The following is an 18,847-nucleotide window of genomic DNA, read 5'->3' on the forward strand; positions in this document are numbered from 1 at the left end:
TTGGTCAGGATGGCAAGAAAGATGATGATGATGACGATGATGTATCCAACCTCTAAGTTCCAACAGTCTCCCATGATTTGAATAAAACTATCTTAAGGCAAGACAACAAGAATGAAATGAAAAATACATAATCTGAGTGAAGTGTTTAATGCACCTAAAAAATTTCAAACTGCTCATGAAAGACAGCAACCACATCGCCTGAACTACCTGCTAAGCCATGTTTAATTCTGTATTCAAAGAACACTGAAGTTAGTATTTAATGATTTATAACTTAAAAATTTCAAACTGCTCATGAATAACAGCAACCATATAACCTGAACAATTAGTTGCAAAGGAAAAAGGACAAACAGTGAGAGCTCAAACACTGATCATATAAAACTGTGTACATTATAACCACATCTGATACAACTACAACCCTTCTGGGTGATCAACCTGTGTAACAGCAAAGTACTGTACAGTACTGTACCTAGGCAATAACGACAAGAAGCAATACAAGTTACATGTCATTTAAGAATGTGATGTATCACAGAAATCCCTATAATGCAATGAAGTCTCACAGAAAAGCTTAAAATCAAGTTCTGAAGTTAAATACATCTTCTGACAAAGATCTGTCTTTTTCTATTAGGGTATGTATGCTAACTTAGGCCCTGAACTGATTAAATATGATGCCTCACTTCCAAAGAAAAAACACAGGGAAAAAAATGCAAATATCACTGCAGAACTTTATACACTGGGCCATAAAGAAAATGCAGAATAATTGCCGGAAGCTGTTTATTCACATATGGTATTTTCTGCATTTAGGTATAACTTTTTCATCTGAACAATTCATGTCATTGTGAAATCTTGACACAAGGAATACAATCTTCACATAAAGTCTGGATGTAAGCAGGCAGAAAGCTAATCTAAATTAAATAACTTTAAAAGACATGCATTTGGCTTATGACTCGTGGGTTAGAATCAACTTTAAGCGAAGAAACGGTGTTAATTCATCCATCTATCCATCCATCATCCAATCCTGTCATCCCACAGAAGAGTGTAGAAACCCAGGGCTAGGCAAGTTGGTCCTGACATTTAAGATGAGAGTAACCAGCATCACTTATCCCTGAGTGGCATTACACGATCAATAAACCCCAACCATCCCTTGGATATAAACCTGCACCAGCTCAATCTGACTGGAGCACCTTAAATACCCACTTAACCACAAGGCGTCATAATTTGGTCACAGTAATCTCTTTAAGACCCGGACGCCCAAGTCCCGGACACCCCAAGTCCCGGACATTTTGGGCACGGGTCCTCCGAGACACACACACACACACACACACACACACACACACACACCGCTCGCTGGTGCAGTGGTAACGCTCTCGCTTGCCAACTGGTGGACGGGAGTTCGCGCCTCGCTCAGGTTGCGAAAAGTTTCGCTGACGAAGTGGGTGGTTACTGTCCCCCTCGAGCAAGGGGACGGGTGTGTGCGTGTGTGAAGGTCACAGCCTTGCCCTTAGATCGGACTATATGAGCTCTCAGCTCCCTTCCGGGAGGGTAAAAGCTGACGATCACGACCATCAAAGTGATCCTGACCGACCCGGTGAATTATACACACACACACACACACACACACACACACACACACACAAAAGTCGATCTAAAGTTGCCACACGGTGATGAACAGCTGTGTTTTGGAGCACAGTTCCTCCGACGTCCGCAAGAGCACCCCTGCATCCTCCCCAGTTCCCACCTACCTACCGTCGTGACTGCACGCTCATCACCACGGCAGCCCACGTGCTCATTTTTGTGAATAAACAGTGAATAAATTGTAATACCTCGCCACTAGACCACATGGGAATTACAGTGTTGTGCAGTGTTAGGAAATCAGAATTCAGAGTGCAAAGGATTAAGTGCTGTGTGCAACAGTGGCGTGTTGCAACTGGCGTGGCTTAAGTAAGAACAGAATGTGCAGTGTTAAACAATTATAATTCACAGTGCAAAGGATTAAGTGCAGCACAATACTGGATTACTGTAGGTGCTTCAGGTGCATCTTCACCACTGTCAGAGCCATAAAGGAGGCGGGTTAATCTTTGTGACTTACACAGATGTGTCATAAGTACCCTGCACACTGCTAAATATTTTCCATACTTACTTCTAATTTCTCATTCTCTGGTTCCTTTTCATTTATTTCATGGTTTCTGTCCCATATTTGTGTGCATAGGGTCTTAAATAGGTGCCGTGCATGTCCGGTAGGAAGTTATTTTGGTGGCTTTCAAAGTTAGGTTGGATTGGGGTCTATAAGGACATGTTCAGGGGCATTTTTCCCAAGTCCCAGGCAAAACCAAGTCCTGGACATGCCTTTGGCTTTATTACGTTGGATCTTGGAGGGATTACTGTTTATGGTTATCACCCAGCATAGTAAATGGTTTCCTAGTGTAAAGGAAACCGTCTGGTTTGTCACTCAGTGTAGAGTTATCCATTGGCAGACTCTACACTAAGTGACAAGCCAAATGGTTTCATCAGCAACTTAATAATGAAAGAAATTTAGTGAAACAACTTACAGTGCAGACTAACTATTTGAAAAACCTCTACCACTCACCTATAACTTCTAGAATCTTCACAGAATCCATGTCTATAGAAGGAGAGGTTGGGTGATCTTCTGGTGGTAGGACCTGTGGTACTGGTTTGTTTTTCCTGTACCCAAGTGCTGCCGCCACCGGGCAAGATGCTGCCGCCACCACTCCACCAGCTGCCACCACCCACACCCACCATCTAGAACCCTCTTCCTCAACCTCCTCATCTGTAACAAGGTATAAATTTTACATATGATCTTTTCATGTCACTTATCTTACAGCTGCTAAGATACTACACCCACAATACCACCACCTGCTACCACCCACATTCACCATTCACAGCCCCATTTCTCAGCCTCATCCTGCAGCATTTATTTATTTATTTTTTTTAATACAAACATGACAAAACTGAGAGGAATGAACTTGAAGTATCTGAGGGGAATGTGTACTATAAAGTTACATGAAGAGACAGACTGACAAATAAGTTCATGAGAATGTGGTGATGTTAAAGTGCTGTGTTAGGATTATCCTAAGGAAGTTTGGCCAGGTGAAGTGCCTGAAAACTGAGAGACTGATTAAGAGTGTAGGTGAGTCAGGCAGATGGACACATGGGAAAAGGAGAAGATCGAGGAAGAGGTAGAAAGAGGAATGAAGAGGAACAGTATAAGATGGATAGTGGTGTGAGATGTAGCTACTATTAGTATATCTACTGCTAGATGCCAAATCTTATTAATGGTTCATTCAACAAAATACTTAATTCTGTTTCTATTCAGTGATGACTCCTTCTCCAATAGGAAACAACCCAATGCCTTTCCTCATGTTTGCTCACCCTGCCCACCCATCCACCTTTTTCTTGGTTTCCCTCTTTTCTACTTTCATTCACTACACCCCACACATCCTCCAAGTTTATTTCAACTTTTCACTCACCCCATCTGGTACACTTCATCATATCCTCCTCAGCAATGAGTAAGCACTAGTTCTGTCTGAGAACCTTTGTACTGAAGAGATAACATACCGTAGATAAAAAAAATACACCGTACCATGAGATGGCATAGATGTGCAAAGAATGTAAGCTGATGGGGTTCCAAAGAAACAAGTTCACTATGAGACTGAGGGAAAAGTTGGTTGGGGCAGACAATGAAATTGTGTGGAAGGAGGAGGTTCAGTAATAAAGTGAGAAAAAAGGAAAAGGAAGGGGGATGACATACAATAAGAGAATAATGTGACAACAAACTAGCTTAAAGACTGTTCTATCAAAGACATCATGTCAAGATGCTCCAAGGAGGAAGCATGCTATGTAACATGACTACGATGGCTGGGGAGAAGACGATTAAGTATGGAATGTATGAGAGAATGGAAAAGCATTTGACCTGGATCATTGGTAAATAAGAGGTAAATTGTACTATTTATGGATAACACAGTGACTCCAAGATTTTTTTTTTTTTTTTTTTCCCTGTGGCCCTGCATATTGCAATATGAATCAGAAGGACTGCAGACATTTGATACATTCAGATGACTAAAACAAGATATGTCTTGGGACTCAACAAGGCAGGAAAAATTGTCTCATCTCCCAGAAATGATTCCCAAAGGACAGTGGGAATCAAGGTGGCAAATGCCATCTGGCACAGTTGTGTCAGTGCAAGCACTGCTGTTGATGACAAGCTGATACCAAGCATCAGTGGCATAAAATCTAGTCTAGGAGGGTCTGGGGACATGCACTTCTAAAAACTTTGAATAAAACGGTGCATTTCTGATGTAACACTGAGAGCAAAATGATCTTAATCATACCACTTTCCCATCAAGTAAGACCATACAGGTAATTAAAGTAAGAAAAGGTAAATAAATTGAACACTTGTTTACATTTTGAAATCATTTTAAGTTTCATGTTCAAGTTACTTTAAGAAAGGCTTAAGTTTACGATGCATCAATAACTGATTAGTTCAAGGCACAGTGTAGGGGTACTAATGACTGGACAAAATTCAAATGACCACATTTATTCTGACTTGCAAATTTAAACATTTTGCAGTCATTTGATGATATACATACATAAGTAGAGACCTTAGGAAACGTGATGAGAAAAGAGATAACATCAGCAATTCAGGGCAGTGAACAAGATAGTGGATAAATAAGACACAGAGGTAATCTTGGCCTATGTGTGAATATGCCTTTAGATTTACCTGTGTCATCTGAGAGTTCAGAGCTCTGTGGCTGGACAAGTTTGATCTCCTGGTTGCACATGTGACCGGAGCAGCAGCAGAAGAATGTGTTTTGGACGGGGGAGGCAGCAGTGCAGTTGTGGCGTGGGCAGAATGTATGTGAAGCATCCCAGCAACCTGTAGAACAAAAATGTTTATGAGTTAGGATGCAAATGGTAAATACATGAAAATATTGTATTAGCCTGTCGCAAGAAAATGTAGTTATGAGTTAAGATGTACTGTAAATGGTAAACAAACGAGAATATGGTATTAACGTACAAAAAAAAGTCGGCAGGAATTATGATGAAAATGGCAGCTACATGAGAATACTAAGCTGTCACAAGAAAAGTGTAAGTAGTTTGGAATCAGAATGTAATAGCGAACACTCCTGGGAGTATTGTCTTGTCCAGCTGTGGACAGAAATACTGATCCACTTCCTGTCAAAAAAAAAAAAAAAAAAAAAAAAAAAAAAAAGAGCAATGACTTCCAAAATGCAGTAATGTGATCTTTGAATCCAACAAACATTTCAAAATATTTTGCTAAGAGTTTCATAACTGTCAAAAAGTGGATTGATCCATATTATCCACCAATTCACGGTGCCACATGTAAATAAATAAATAAATACTGTAATTACAATATACTGCAGTATCACTGAATGAGGCTTATTTGATAAGGAACTAGTTGAGGTTAAGAGCATTAATTGTGCACTGTCCACTCTGATGAGAATCAGCAACAAGTGAATGGAGGTTTTTGATTAAAAATGCCATCAGAACACAGGCCTGTCACCTGCCTTTACATGTACTGGACTATAGAAGCCTAGCCTTGCATCCCTGCACTATGTGTGGTAAAACTACAATGGGAAGATAAACATTCTCTGACTTCACAGCACTGCACATCATAAGTGAGAAAGAATGTTGTTATTGTTACCCTTGGCTCATCTAAATGTGAACCCAGTGGATTACAAGCTGAAGCCACTCTTCTCACGCAGTCTACCATCCTCCTTTAAGGGGATGGGGAAGAAGTTAAAGGATGCTTGAATAGCCAGTATTACTCAGTCATACTGGTGCCCCCATGTGATGGCATTCCTCCCCAGCACCAAGAATATAGTAATGATGATGTATGAGTTGTAAAAAACACCAGGAATGTCACAATGGACTACTGTACCATACCAAAATGTTCTAACATAGGTGTCTCTAAGTACAATATGGGTGCAGGTGGGTTTATAATTACATAAAGGATAAACTACTACTGTACAGTATACTGTATACATCTCATCTGGAGAGATACACTACAGTATACAGAACCTTACTATCTGTTGTCTACAATACTAATATATTACACAGTAGTATTAGTAAATCACTTAGGTAATACTGGTAGGCCAACAAACTTCTTTGTTAGGGTGCATGTGATGAAAGAAAGCTCCACAACTGGACACAACTGCAACACATTATACTGTAATAAGAGTACTGTGCTGCACCCTACTGTATAGGGTGCGATTATGGAAGGTGTTTTAGATTGAATGCCGTAGAAGGAAAACTGATGAATTCTGGTAGTGAAGCAGCTGTAAGGGAACACAAGTTTGAGTGAGTGAATCAAATGCTGGTACTGATGCATCTGTAGAAGGAGGACAGAAGTCTGAGTGAGTGAATCATTTTCATTGCTGGAGTGAGACAAGCTGGCACATACTGGGATGGAATGACATGGCAGGCATATGCCCCCCCCCTCCTCCATTTTGGGCAGACCAATAATAACTCACTCATATATATATATATATATATATATACAGGTATATATATATAATTTTTTAAATGTATGCAATATACATCTCATTTATGTGTTATCATTCATTATATATATACATATATATATATATCTGTATCTATCTATTGCCAGACGCCTCAATCCCGTTTGGGGTGGCCACAAACAAATCGCCTCCAAGTCGCCCTGTCCCCTGCCATTTCACTGCCCTGCTCCCAACTCACACCCCCCTCTCTCATATACCTCTCCACCCCATCCCTCCATCTCACCTCACTCACATACACTCTCTTCATCAGTCTCTCACCCTCCATCCTCTCCACATGGCCAAACCACCTCAGTGTGTTCCTCATAACGCTTCCTATCACATCCACATCCACACCACAACGCTCCTTTATATCCTCATTCGTCAGCATGTCTCTCCATGTGACTCCACAGGCTCCTCTTAAATAACTCATTTCCACTGCTCTCACTCTTGACTTGTGTCCTTTCAACAACATCCAAGCTTCACTTCCATACGTTAGAGTTGGTATCACAATACTGTCATGTAGTAACTTTTTCACTTCCATGCTCACGTCCCTGTTTCTTATCACTGCTTTCAAAGAACCAGCAACCTTTCTTCCCTGCTGTACCCTTTCAAGCACTTCACCCTCCAAACCTCCATCCTTACTCATCACACTACCCAAGTACTTAAACGTACTCACATTTTCCAATTCCTCACCATCCAACCTCACTGTACATTCACTGACTTCACCTCTCTCAAAGACCATCACTTTACTCTTCCCTACATTCACCTTTAGATTCCGTTTCTTACACACTCTCCCAAACTCATCCACCAAGCCTTGCAGCTCCCCTTTGTCTTCACTCAACAACACAGTATCATCTGCAAACAACAGTACAGGGAGTTTCCAAACACTATCCTCTCTCACCAGGGCCACTCCAACATCCACTACCCTACCTTGTACCTTTTTTATTACCCCATCCATGTACAGATTGAACAACCATGGAGACATGACACATCCCTGTTTCAACCCAACTTTCAAAGAGAAAAATTCACTTAGTTCACCATCCACACGCACTGCAGCCTTCACACCATCGTACATACTCTTCACAGCATTCAACAACTTCCCATCTACTCCATATATTCTTAACACTTTCCACAATCCTTGTCTATCCACCCTGTCATATGCTTTCTCCAAATCAATGAAAGCCACATACAACTTCTTTCCCTTCTCTAGAAACTTTTCCACTAAAGATCTAAGAATGAATATCTGATCTACACAACCTCTTCCCTTCCTAAAGGCTCTCTGTTCTTCTCCAACTAATTTCTCTGTTCTTTCTCTAACTCTGTCAATAAGTATCCTACCATACACTTTTCCTATTACACTAAGAAGACAAATGCCCCTATGATTACCACACACTTCTTTTTCCCCTTTTCCTTTGTACAAGGGAATAATTATACATGATTTCCAATCCTCCGGGATTCTACCTTCCTCCCAGGCCAATCTGCACATCTTCCACATCCATTCTACTACTATCTCTCCTCCATGCTTCAGCATTTCACCACACACTCCATCAATTCCTGGGGCTTTCCCCGATTTAACTTTCTTCATTCCTTCCAAAACTTCTATCCTACTGATTTCTTCCTGTCTTCTCACCTCCCTCCTTCTCCCAGCCATTCCCCAGCCACTTATACTCGCATTACTTCCATCCTCTATGTTCAACAATTCCTTAAAGTGTTCTCTCCATCTGCTCACTTTTTCTCCCTTCTCCACTAGTAATCTACCATTTTTATCTTTCACTCCCCTGCTAACTTCACTTCCACCCTATCTTACTCTTTTCACCTCTTTCCAGAACATTTTCTTACAGTCCCTCCACTTTACACTCAACTTCCTTCCAAATTCCTCATCCAACTTTTCTTACTCTCTCTTACTAATCTTTTCACCTCTCTCTTTCTTTCTACATATAACTCTCTCTTCCGCCTCTCAACTTCTTCCACGCCCCTATTTCTCATCCATTCATTGTATGCTTTCTTCTTTTGTGCCACAGCCTGTCTCACCTCTTCAGTCCACCATATATATATACTGTATATATATGTATATAGTGGTAGGTGGTGGCGACCATCATCCACTCACTGGATGTAATGCTGCCTACTTCTTCCTAAGCCTTTATCATTCTTTTTCTGTGCCTACCCTTCTCTCTTCCTATTTCTCCTATCTTTCCTGTCACTTCTTATTGCTGTTCTTTACCTCACAGGTGGCTTTACATTGAGTGATAAGCCAAATGGTTTCCTGTAAGCCAAGAAACCATTTACAATGCTAAGTGGTAACCATATAACCAAACCATACGTGCTCCCTACGTGTCAACAAGTGGGTTGGAGGAGAGTTAGTGCCTCTCCCCGTAGAACAAATAACTCAAAGTCAAATGGCCACCCCTTACGGGATTATGGCGTCTGGCAATATATATATATATATATATATATATATATTTTAAATGTATGCAATATACATCTCATATATGTGTTACTGATAAATTATTTCTATGTAAAGAGGGATTTCATAAAATATTTCTGAATAATTTGATAATGAGTCAGCATGACTTCAAACTTGTAGTACTGCAGCTAGGAATCACATCCCTCCTCCCCCTTCTTCCAAGTGCTGGATCCAGCCTCAAACAAGGTTTCTGGTGTCCTCACAGCAGCACAATAATCTATACAGATGGGGTTATGAAAGGAGCTGCTGATGAATGGGGATGGAGGGTTAATTTCACATCTGATGTATGCGGATGACGCTGTGCTCCATAATATGTATTGCATAAGACCTTGGCAGTTCAGAATTTTATCAATGACTAAGCTGGAAAGGCCGAAAATTATTTCACAGTATGGTAGATGTAAGTACTGAGATGACTGAGAGGTGACGTTTGATAAAGTGATGAATGGTGGCAGACCTGAAGTAGTACGGGAGGGAAGTATGAAAAGAAGAGAATATTTATGACTTCAAACAGAAAAATTATTAGAACCATGAAAGTTTCTATACAGAAAACTAAGTACCGTACAAGGGCTGAAAGTGGAATGCATGAAGGTGTGCTTGTGCCCATATTAATGTATGGATGGGGAGGCCAGTGTGGTACTGGCCTGAAAAGTTAATATGGCTAAGGATGTGGGGCTCAACCTCTAAAATCTGAAGACATATTTTTCTGTTTTAATGTCATTTACATGAGATTATATTCAGCTTGGGGGATATCTTGTGGTGAAGGAAAAAAACAAGTTATCACTGAGTAAATACAATCATCTGAAGAGGAAGAACACTAAAAACTTCCAACATTTCCTAGAGAATACAGGAAAAAAAAAAAAAAAAAAAAACTACAGGACTCAAAAGACCTCACCACAAAAGTCTGCAAACTCTATGGATTCGTGATGCCACATTTCACACACCATATTTGCGAATGTGTGTACTTGTATGATTTGATATTCTGACTTAATAAACCTCTTTATAAGGCCTAAAGTTAAAAAAGGTGAGGATGGTGTTGGGTGTTATTTGCCCAAGGAACAAGTTAACTGGTAAGGAAATAAAGGAATGGCACCCAATCTGACAAGTGTTTGGAAGAAAAATCTAAGCAAATACTGTGTGGTCTCCACCACACAATTAAAACAATACATCACAGGACTGAAAGGGTTAACTATGCAGTATTGGGCATGCTGTGTGGAAAAGTATGTTTGATGAATGGAGATCAAAATTTGAAGGATTGAATGATGAGTGAATGGACTTATGATCCATTTCACTAGGTATGGTACATGTTGCTAACTACTTTTGTAATTTCCAATTTTTTTGTTTCTATCCACTTAATTTACTAGCAGGAAACAAGTTTAGAACCATGATAATGATCATGATCATAAATGAGATAGCCAGTATGATGAATCTCCTATCACATGCACTGTTTACGTCCATCAGGTATTAGTGTCTACCTTTGCATGTAATGTATGTGCCGGTACTTTTGTATTCATGGATGCATGTACTATATGTGTGTATGTATGCATGCACACTTTAGCAATATGTAAGAGCATGTACAATGTACATACATGATCAGAAGCATGATATTAATTAATCTGAACCTGAATGAACAAATGAATAAGTGCATGATTCGTGTTTAAAGAAAAATTCACATGTGACCCAAATGAAACAGTGCATGACTCTGTGTGTGTGTGTGTGTGTGTGTGTGTGTGTGTGTGTGTGTGTGTGTGTGTGTGTGCTGGGGTGGGGTAGTAGCTGAGTGCCATGATAACTAGAGCCATTTACGCCCATTATCCTTAACTGGCACCAAGTATCGGTTAGAGGAGAGCAGGTGGGGGGGGTGGGAGGGGGGGAGCTGGACGGTACTTGAGGTGTGTGTGTGTGTGTGTGTGTGTGTGTGTGTGTGTGTGTGTGTGACTAAACTAATGAAGTCATCGTAGTAAAGGGGTCAACTCCCACCACCCACCATCTCCCGCTAACCTTTTATCTTCTAAACAACTGTTATTTATTTATTTATTTATTTATTTATTCATTTATTTATTTATTCACTCTACAACCAGAAGATTCTATTCATCATAAAAGCGACTTACCATAGTGAAGAGGTAATTTTTTTCTCTCTCTCATCACCTCCAAAAAGATTACTCTGTTTATTATATTTTGCTACCGGTAAGATTTCATTCGGCTTATGGGTGCCTACGTACTGGAGGCACCAAAAAGTCTTCATTCTACCTTCAAAAGCAATGACATTAAAAAAAGAAAGAAAAAAAAAACTATTAACACCAAGCTCAAAGGAGTCTAGGAACAATCTCAAACATCACTTCCAGCACTTTCTTCATCACCTCCACACCACCCGTCACCAGAAAAACTATATCTCCAACACTATCTACTGATTGCCAGACGCCTTAATCCCGTAAGAGGGGGGGGGGACAAACAAATCGCCTCTATGTAGCCCTGTCCCCCGCCATTTCATTGCCCTCCCCCCAGACCACATCCCCCTCTCTCACAGACCTCTCCACTTTATCCCTCCATCTCATCCTCGGCCTCCCTCCTCCCTCTCCCTTCCCTCCACCTCACTCACATACACTCACCTCGTTAGTCTCTCACCCTCCACCCTCTCCAACACGATAAACCATAATCCTAATCTCTTATCGGTCGCCACACACTGGAGTACCTAACATCACCAATCACCAAACTGCTACATCTAACACCATCAATCACCACGAACTATTACATCTAACACCACCAATCACCACATGAACATGAATTAACAATCGCCTGTCTGCCTCTCAGGCTTCCTAGCCACTTCCAATCTGAGTAAGGGATGTGATGACAGGGGGATCAGTGGCCAAGTATTTAAGTGTGTGTGTGTGTGTGTGTGTGTGTGTGTGTGTGTATATATACACACACACACACACACACACACACACACACACACACACACGAGACAGGTATTGGCACTGTGACAACACCTGACAAAACACCATTCACCAGAATCAAGGTTATCAATTACCACCAATCATCCACCACATTTCATACAAGGGAATTTAAAGCCAACAATTACCACCAAAAAATGCCAGTAGGCTACAATCACAAGAGTAACTAACAACACCAATCACCAAACACAGCATAATTAAAAGGGAATCTAACAACAATCATCACATACGACCTAACAACAACAATCACAAATACAATACAAAATATCAATCACAGGGTCATTTAATAACTACAATCACAACAAGCAAAATCATTACCACCAATCACCAGCTTGCCTCTACCAGCACTCAACCCCTCCTGCCAAGCACCAATCAGAATAAGGACGTGGTGACAGCAAGACCAATGGCTAAGACGACATAATAAAGGATGGTCCGTTTACTGCACCCAAGGATCTTGTGTGCTGCAGGGACGGCTGAATTTGCTGGTAAGGAAGAATGATTTTTTCCGTCTCTAAAAACTGTAACTTCAACCCGACAATCAATAAACACACACACACACACACACACACACACACACACACACACACACACACACACACATACACACACACACTGTAACACACGAAACTGTTCGCGTAAGACATGACAATTTACCAGCTAAGTAACAAGGGTAAAGCAATAGAGGGACTGCCTTGTCTACGTGTGGCTGGCACTGTAACCCGGCTTCTAAGTGACAGACGTTTTCGTGGCACCTATTCCTTGGCGATGTATTTTGCATATTACACGTTTAACATTCTCTTGCGTGTTATTTACATCGTTTTAATATCGACATAAAAAACACGTACGAAGATACTGAGATGTAATTAGCAGTAGTTATCGCTACAGAAGTACGACAAAATCTGTACAGCAACTTACAATACGTTCCTGTGGCATACGACCCATAAATTAAAATACTTTGATGATACGTTTGAGTGCTACTGCGAAATTGCATGCTTGACTTGAGGGCACCACGTCTACGGGAATGAGTGGTTTGGGAGATTTCGTAATGCCTCTTCTTTGGCGACTTATTTTGCACATTACACCTCAATATCCTCTTGTCTGTTACGTATGCTATGTCAATATTAAAATGTCATAGCATCTTACAAGAGAGTGCCAGAAAAATAAATCGCAATGGAGGATGTACTACGACTCCGTGTTACTTGGAATACGACCGAGGCACTGGTCGTATTATGTCTGAAGTATTCTAGTGGTCACCCGGTCACTACGATAATTTTTTTTTTCTTGTTACCATCAAATGATTTGACTGAACACAGAGAGGGCCAGCACGCCTGAACTGAGGGCATCATGGTCTTCGGCATGCACAGGCATACTCGGACACTGGATGACGAATATGTGAAGTATTATTATGTTCTGGCAACCATACAAGGAGGGCTGTGTAACTATACAGGCACATACTCGTATGTCAAAGAGAAGCAGATGATCCATAAATATGCAGAATGCACGCACACAAAAAAAAGGGAAACAAAAATTTTCCTTAGCGCTTCCGTGCATTTACGAATTTTCTGCTCTCAAGATGTGAATACGCGAAAGTGATCGGGATATTTTACGTCTTTTTAATGCATACCCACATACGTATATAATTTAACGTATGTATTTTATTATTTCAAGAAAGTGAAAAAAAAAAAATCAATTACCGTAACAAGCGCATCATAGGCCTACTGTATATGTGAAAAATCTATATTAAAAAGTGATCATGTATGTTTTGGAGTAACGGACTTGAGTGTGTGTATACGAGTATGAGCGTGGTAGTGTGTGCGTCAAAGCATGTGGCTGTGCCTGTGTAAGCATATGTGAGCGTGTGAGTGAGACTGAGTGAGGGACGAGGCCGCGGCTTCCACTATAAATATTACCCGGTGCTCTCAGACGACCCGCACTAAAAATATTATGTCTGGTTTCAATTACCTCCAAAAGGTGACAACCAGATCCCTGCCTTTCCCACCACCCCAGACCTACCATTAGTCTACACCCGCCCCTCTCAGCCGCTTCCTATTCAAGCACCACACTAGCCCTAATTCGAAGGGCTGGTGGTGCATTGGTTAGCATATCCACCTCGCAACTAGATAAACCTGAGTTCGTTTCTCTAGCCGGCCAAACTGGTGGACTAAGTTTATTTCTCCCTAGTCTCTGTTCACCCGGCAGTACACTATAATTTGGAACCTGAATGTAACACTGACTACAGCAGATCGCTTGCTAGGGGAGAGACTGAAACTCAGCAAAGACGGTCTGCTTTATCAACTGTCGTGTAGTCGACAACACAAACTCGAAGCCTTCTGATTAAAAATAAAGTAGCAGCCAATATTTCTTTTCAACGTCCGAGGCTACGACCTAATAAAGCAACATTCAAACCCACCTAGACATTATTATTCAGACAGCCTTTCTTAGAATGTAACCACAAATTTCCACTGTAGCTACTCACAACAATTGCCACTCATTCCTGAAGTTTATTTTATTTACCTGTTTTTCAATATATTCAACAACAACATACGACTGTAAGATATAAGGCTCGACAATCAAGCACGAACATACAATCCAATGTTGCGTTCAACCAAATATTTACTTTTTTATATATTATAGAATACAGTAACAACGGGTATAACAGGATACACAAAAACTGCCAACACTCAGATCAGACCACCACGTACGGAATAATTGTTTTATACCTTTCATCTCCACTACTATAATCACGGTTCATTTTATCCTATTTTTTAATTAACACTGTATTTTTAACTCAGCTTATCAGACACCTCTCGCAGTAAATGGGTTCATCATTTTCTTCCTTGTACCGCCAGATGATTACTTAAATCTGGGGAGACTTCTGAAGGAGTTTAATCTTTTACTATCGCTACCGCAAGACGATTTTATTAAACGTAGGAAAGACAATCTCGTAGTGGTGTTATTTATCTTGAGGCTACTATTGTCGGTGATTTTACGTAGATTATTAGAGTCTTTATTCCATCTTAAGAACGCCTCTCGTAGTGAAGGAGTCACAACATCTCTCTCATTTCTTCTGTACCTTCTAGGCTACTACGGGCACCTACCTTCCTCCCCTTACTCCCCCCCCCCCTACCAACACACCACAGTGCCACATTCGCACCACAGTTACCACATTTATATAAACACCCCGGCGCCACTCACACTTCCGTCACACCCTCATTGGCGCCAACCACCCCCCTCCTCACCCCCTACCCCCATCACCCTTACCACCACCACTCCTATAAACCCTCCTATACTACCCTACCCTTGCCCCCACCCTCGTCACCATCCCCTCTACCACCACAACTATCTTCCCCTTCCCCCCAGTCACCCCAATCCCACCCCCACCCCCCTACCCATATCATCCCCGCTCTTCGCCAGTTCCACACCAAATCTTTATCACACCATCGCAAACATTCACACACAGATATACATGCACGCAAGGACACACACACACACACACACACACACACACACACACACACACACACAAAACTTACATTACTCTCTCTCTCTCTCTCTCATCGCCATAAATACCCCATCATGTTCATCTTTGTCATCACTATTCCCATATATACCTATCACCATCAATCTCCCTTACACAGCCTACTTTTCACATCACCTGGACAACATCTTTCCATCAACAGCACAGAACAACGGTATATGCGGTACCATCATCAGCACAATACATAAGCAATTCGACATCATTTTTGACTCTATATATCAACTTTGTCATCAGTAAATATTCCTTTCATCTATTTGTCGACTATTTACAGTGTTCTATGTCATCAATACACACCCCTGCCACACCCTCACCAATACAAAACACCTTAACAATCATAACAAGCTCCATCACAGTTCTTCTCGACTTACTAACTACCGTATATAACAAATCACAACCATACCTTCACCAACCCAACATACCTCAGGATCAACTTCTCTAACAAACTGCAACCACATCTTCCTCAACCCAACACCCCCTAGCAACTACAACACAGCACCACCTCACCTCTCCTCAACCCACCACCAAGCACATCTCAACTACACCCCTCTACCGCGAATTCCTCCTTATCTTCCATCATTTTTCCTTTGTCTTCCACTTCCTTTTCCCTCCTATCATTTTCTTTCACTTTTTTTCCCCTCCTCTCTCCTTTCTTCCACTCTCGTCTCTTCTCTCCATTCCCTCTCCACCTCTTCCACCTTTCCTCCCAACTCTCTTTTGTTTAACTTCTTTCCCATCCTCCGTCCTCTCTTCTTTTCGATTACTTTTCTCCTTTCCTCCCGCCTGTGTTCTTTTGCCCCACTTCTCTCCGTTCCTCAATCCTTTCTCTCCTTTCCTCCCTTCTCTCTTCCCTGATTTCCCTCCATCCTTCCTTCCCTTATCCTTTGTTTCCCCCTTCCTCCCTCTCTTCTCCTTCCTATAACCATTCCTGACTCCTATCCCATTTCCTTCCACTTACCTCCTTCACTTAAATTTCTTCCCTCTCTCTTTTTTCCTCCCTTCTCCTTTCCTCCCTCCTCCCTCCTTTCCACCCTACTACCATTACTGTTAACCCAAAACGCACCTATCATCACCCCCGTAGCACCATACATCTTTGCCATCATCACCATTCCTTCCATCATCATCCACTTCACTCACCATCATCCCTCCATCATTGTACACGTCACCACTACCATCAACACTCATCACTATCTCTAAATGACCATCCATAACACCACTTAACACCACTCACTACACCACACCATCTTTACCATTCACACACCATCACAACCCCTTCATTACCACCAATTCATCACCACTCACCACTATCCTTCCACCATACCATCAACCATTCATCACAACTCACCCCCACAATATCACTATTTCATCACCACTCACCACCATCCATTCACCACATCATGAACCTGTATCACCACTCACTACCATCCCCTCCATGAGCCTTCATCACCACTCACTACCATCCCCTCCATGAGCCTTCATCACCACTCACTACCATCCCCGCCATGAGCCTTCATCACCACTCACTACCATCCCCTCCAATACAACATCACCCTTTATCACCACCCACTAACTCTCGTTCATCACTCTTCCTCCACTACACCATCATTCTTCATCAACACTCACCACCACCATCACCATTCACGACCACCCCTTCACCACTTACCAACATATCATCACCCCCTCATCACCACTCACCACCATCCTCCAACACACCACCACAAATTCACCACAGCCCCTCCATCAAACCATCACCATTCACCACCATCCCTTCACCACACCATCACCACCACCACCACCACCCCTCCACCATACCCTCATCATTGACCACCATCCCCCACCACACCATCACTTCACCACCACCTATCATCACTCATCACCATCACTTCACCACCACCTATCACCAAGCACCACGACCCCCTTCCCCACACCATCACCACTCACCACCACCCCACCACCACTTCACCACCCCTCCACCACCACATCATCACCACCATACCGGCGCACCATCCCCCCTCATCACCACCCATCACCACCACATCGCCACTCCCCGCAGCTGCAAGGTAAAAGTGGCCATTACTTGTACACGCCTCTCACGTTCACCTCTACTTCATTCCAAGCACAGTCTCCTCACACTCAATTATTTCGCCTACACCTCGCCCTGCATCCCTACATGAGTCCATTTACTGATAGACATGCAGACAGACAGGCTGATAGATGGATAGATAGAAAGAAATTGGCTTAGTGATGTACAGTATGGACAGATAGATGAATACACAGATTTATAAACTGACAGGCACAACTGACATACAAATATACATAGATAAATATATAGACAGACAGACAGAGATAGACAGATACAGACTGACATGGATAGATAGACAGACAGATAGATAGATATAGATAGATAGACAGACAGACAGACAGACAGACAGATAGCTAGAACGACTGACGATGGATAGAGGTATATAAAAAGGTAAATGATTATAGATAACAGGTGGACTTAAACCAAACTGATATAGATGGAAGAATATCGACTGACACAAACATTAACTATAGACCTCAGGTAGATAGAATACACAGATACAGAAAAATACATAGATACCTCGACCGACAGAATGAGATGCAGAGAAACTGAGACATAACAGTGGAGTAGGTAGGTTGGAGAGACATATATACTGTAGACGTGTGTGTGTGTGTGTGTGTGTGTGTGTGTGTGTGTGTGTGTGTGTGTGTGTGTGTGTGTGTGTGTGTGTGTGTGTGTGTGTGTGTGTGTGTGTGTGTGTGTGTGTGTGTGAGAGAGAGAGAGAGAGAGAGAGAGAGGCGGGGGGATGGTCATTTAACCCTTTGGCTAGGAAATACGAAGCGCCATACGATTTAATTCAGCTCTAAAAACCTACCGCAGCAAAAAATGTTAAATACACTCTCCATTACTGTCCTGGGCCAGAATTAAGGGCTTGATATTTTATGCCAGTAAACCCCAAATTATTTTATATATGTGAGAACTCCCCTCCCCCTCCACAGCCAAAGGGGGATTGCCTTACTCTTCACTTTAAGTTTTAGGTATTGGGATGTAATAATAATAATAATAATAATAATAATAATAATAATAATAATAATAATAACCCGGCTCCTAGCGTAATTAGAGATGAGTTAGGTATATGCCAGTATCTCAAAAATATAAACCTTATTAACGATTCACAGCAGGGACCTCGAAACAAATACCCAAGTCTCCCTAATCTCATTATTTTTTTTTCTATGACACGTTTTTCTTACGTACGATCTGACAAAATCCGTTAATTTTATATCTTTAATTTCAGAAAGTGTTCAACAAATTTTCCTTGTAAGATATTTTGCGAAACTC

At 41.6% G+C, this 18,847-nt stretch overlaps 1 protein-coding gene across 1 annotated transcript in view; it reads right to left on the reverse strand.

Moving 5' to 3' along the window:
- LOC145410993 (uncharacterized) overlaps nt 1-18,847 on the reverse strand; it is a 406,180-nt gene that overhangs the window by 71,948 nt on the left and 315,385 nt on the right. Inside the window, exons 3-4 of the mRNA XM_080281052.1 lie at nt 4,736-4,891; nt 2,585-2,785 (exon numbers count right to left, since the gene is read on the reverse strand). Of these exons, the coding sequence (XP_080137178.1) occupies nt 2,585-2,785; nt 4,736-4,891 (357 nt within the window). The remainder of the gene's footprint in view (nt 1-2,584; nt 2,786-4,735; nt 4,892-18,847) is intronic.

This window comes from Coenobita brevimanus, chromosome 87, assembly GCF_032717465.1.
Source record: "Coenobita brevimanus isolate Jiangsu-jjx chromosome 87, ASM3271746v2, whole genome shotgun sequence".
In the NCBI taxonomy this organism is placed as follows: Eukaryota; Metazoa; Arthropoda; class Malacostraca; order Decapoda; family Coenobitidae; genus Coenobita; species Coenobita brevimanus.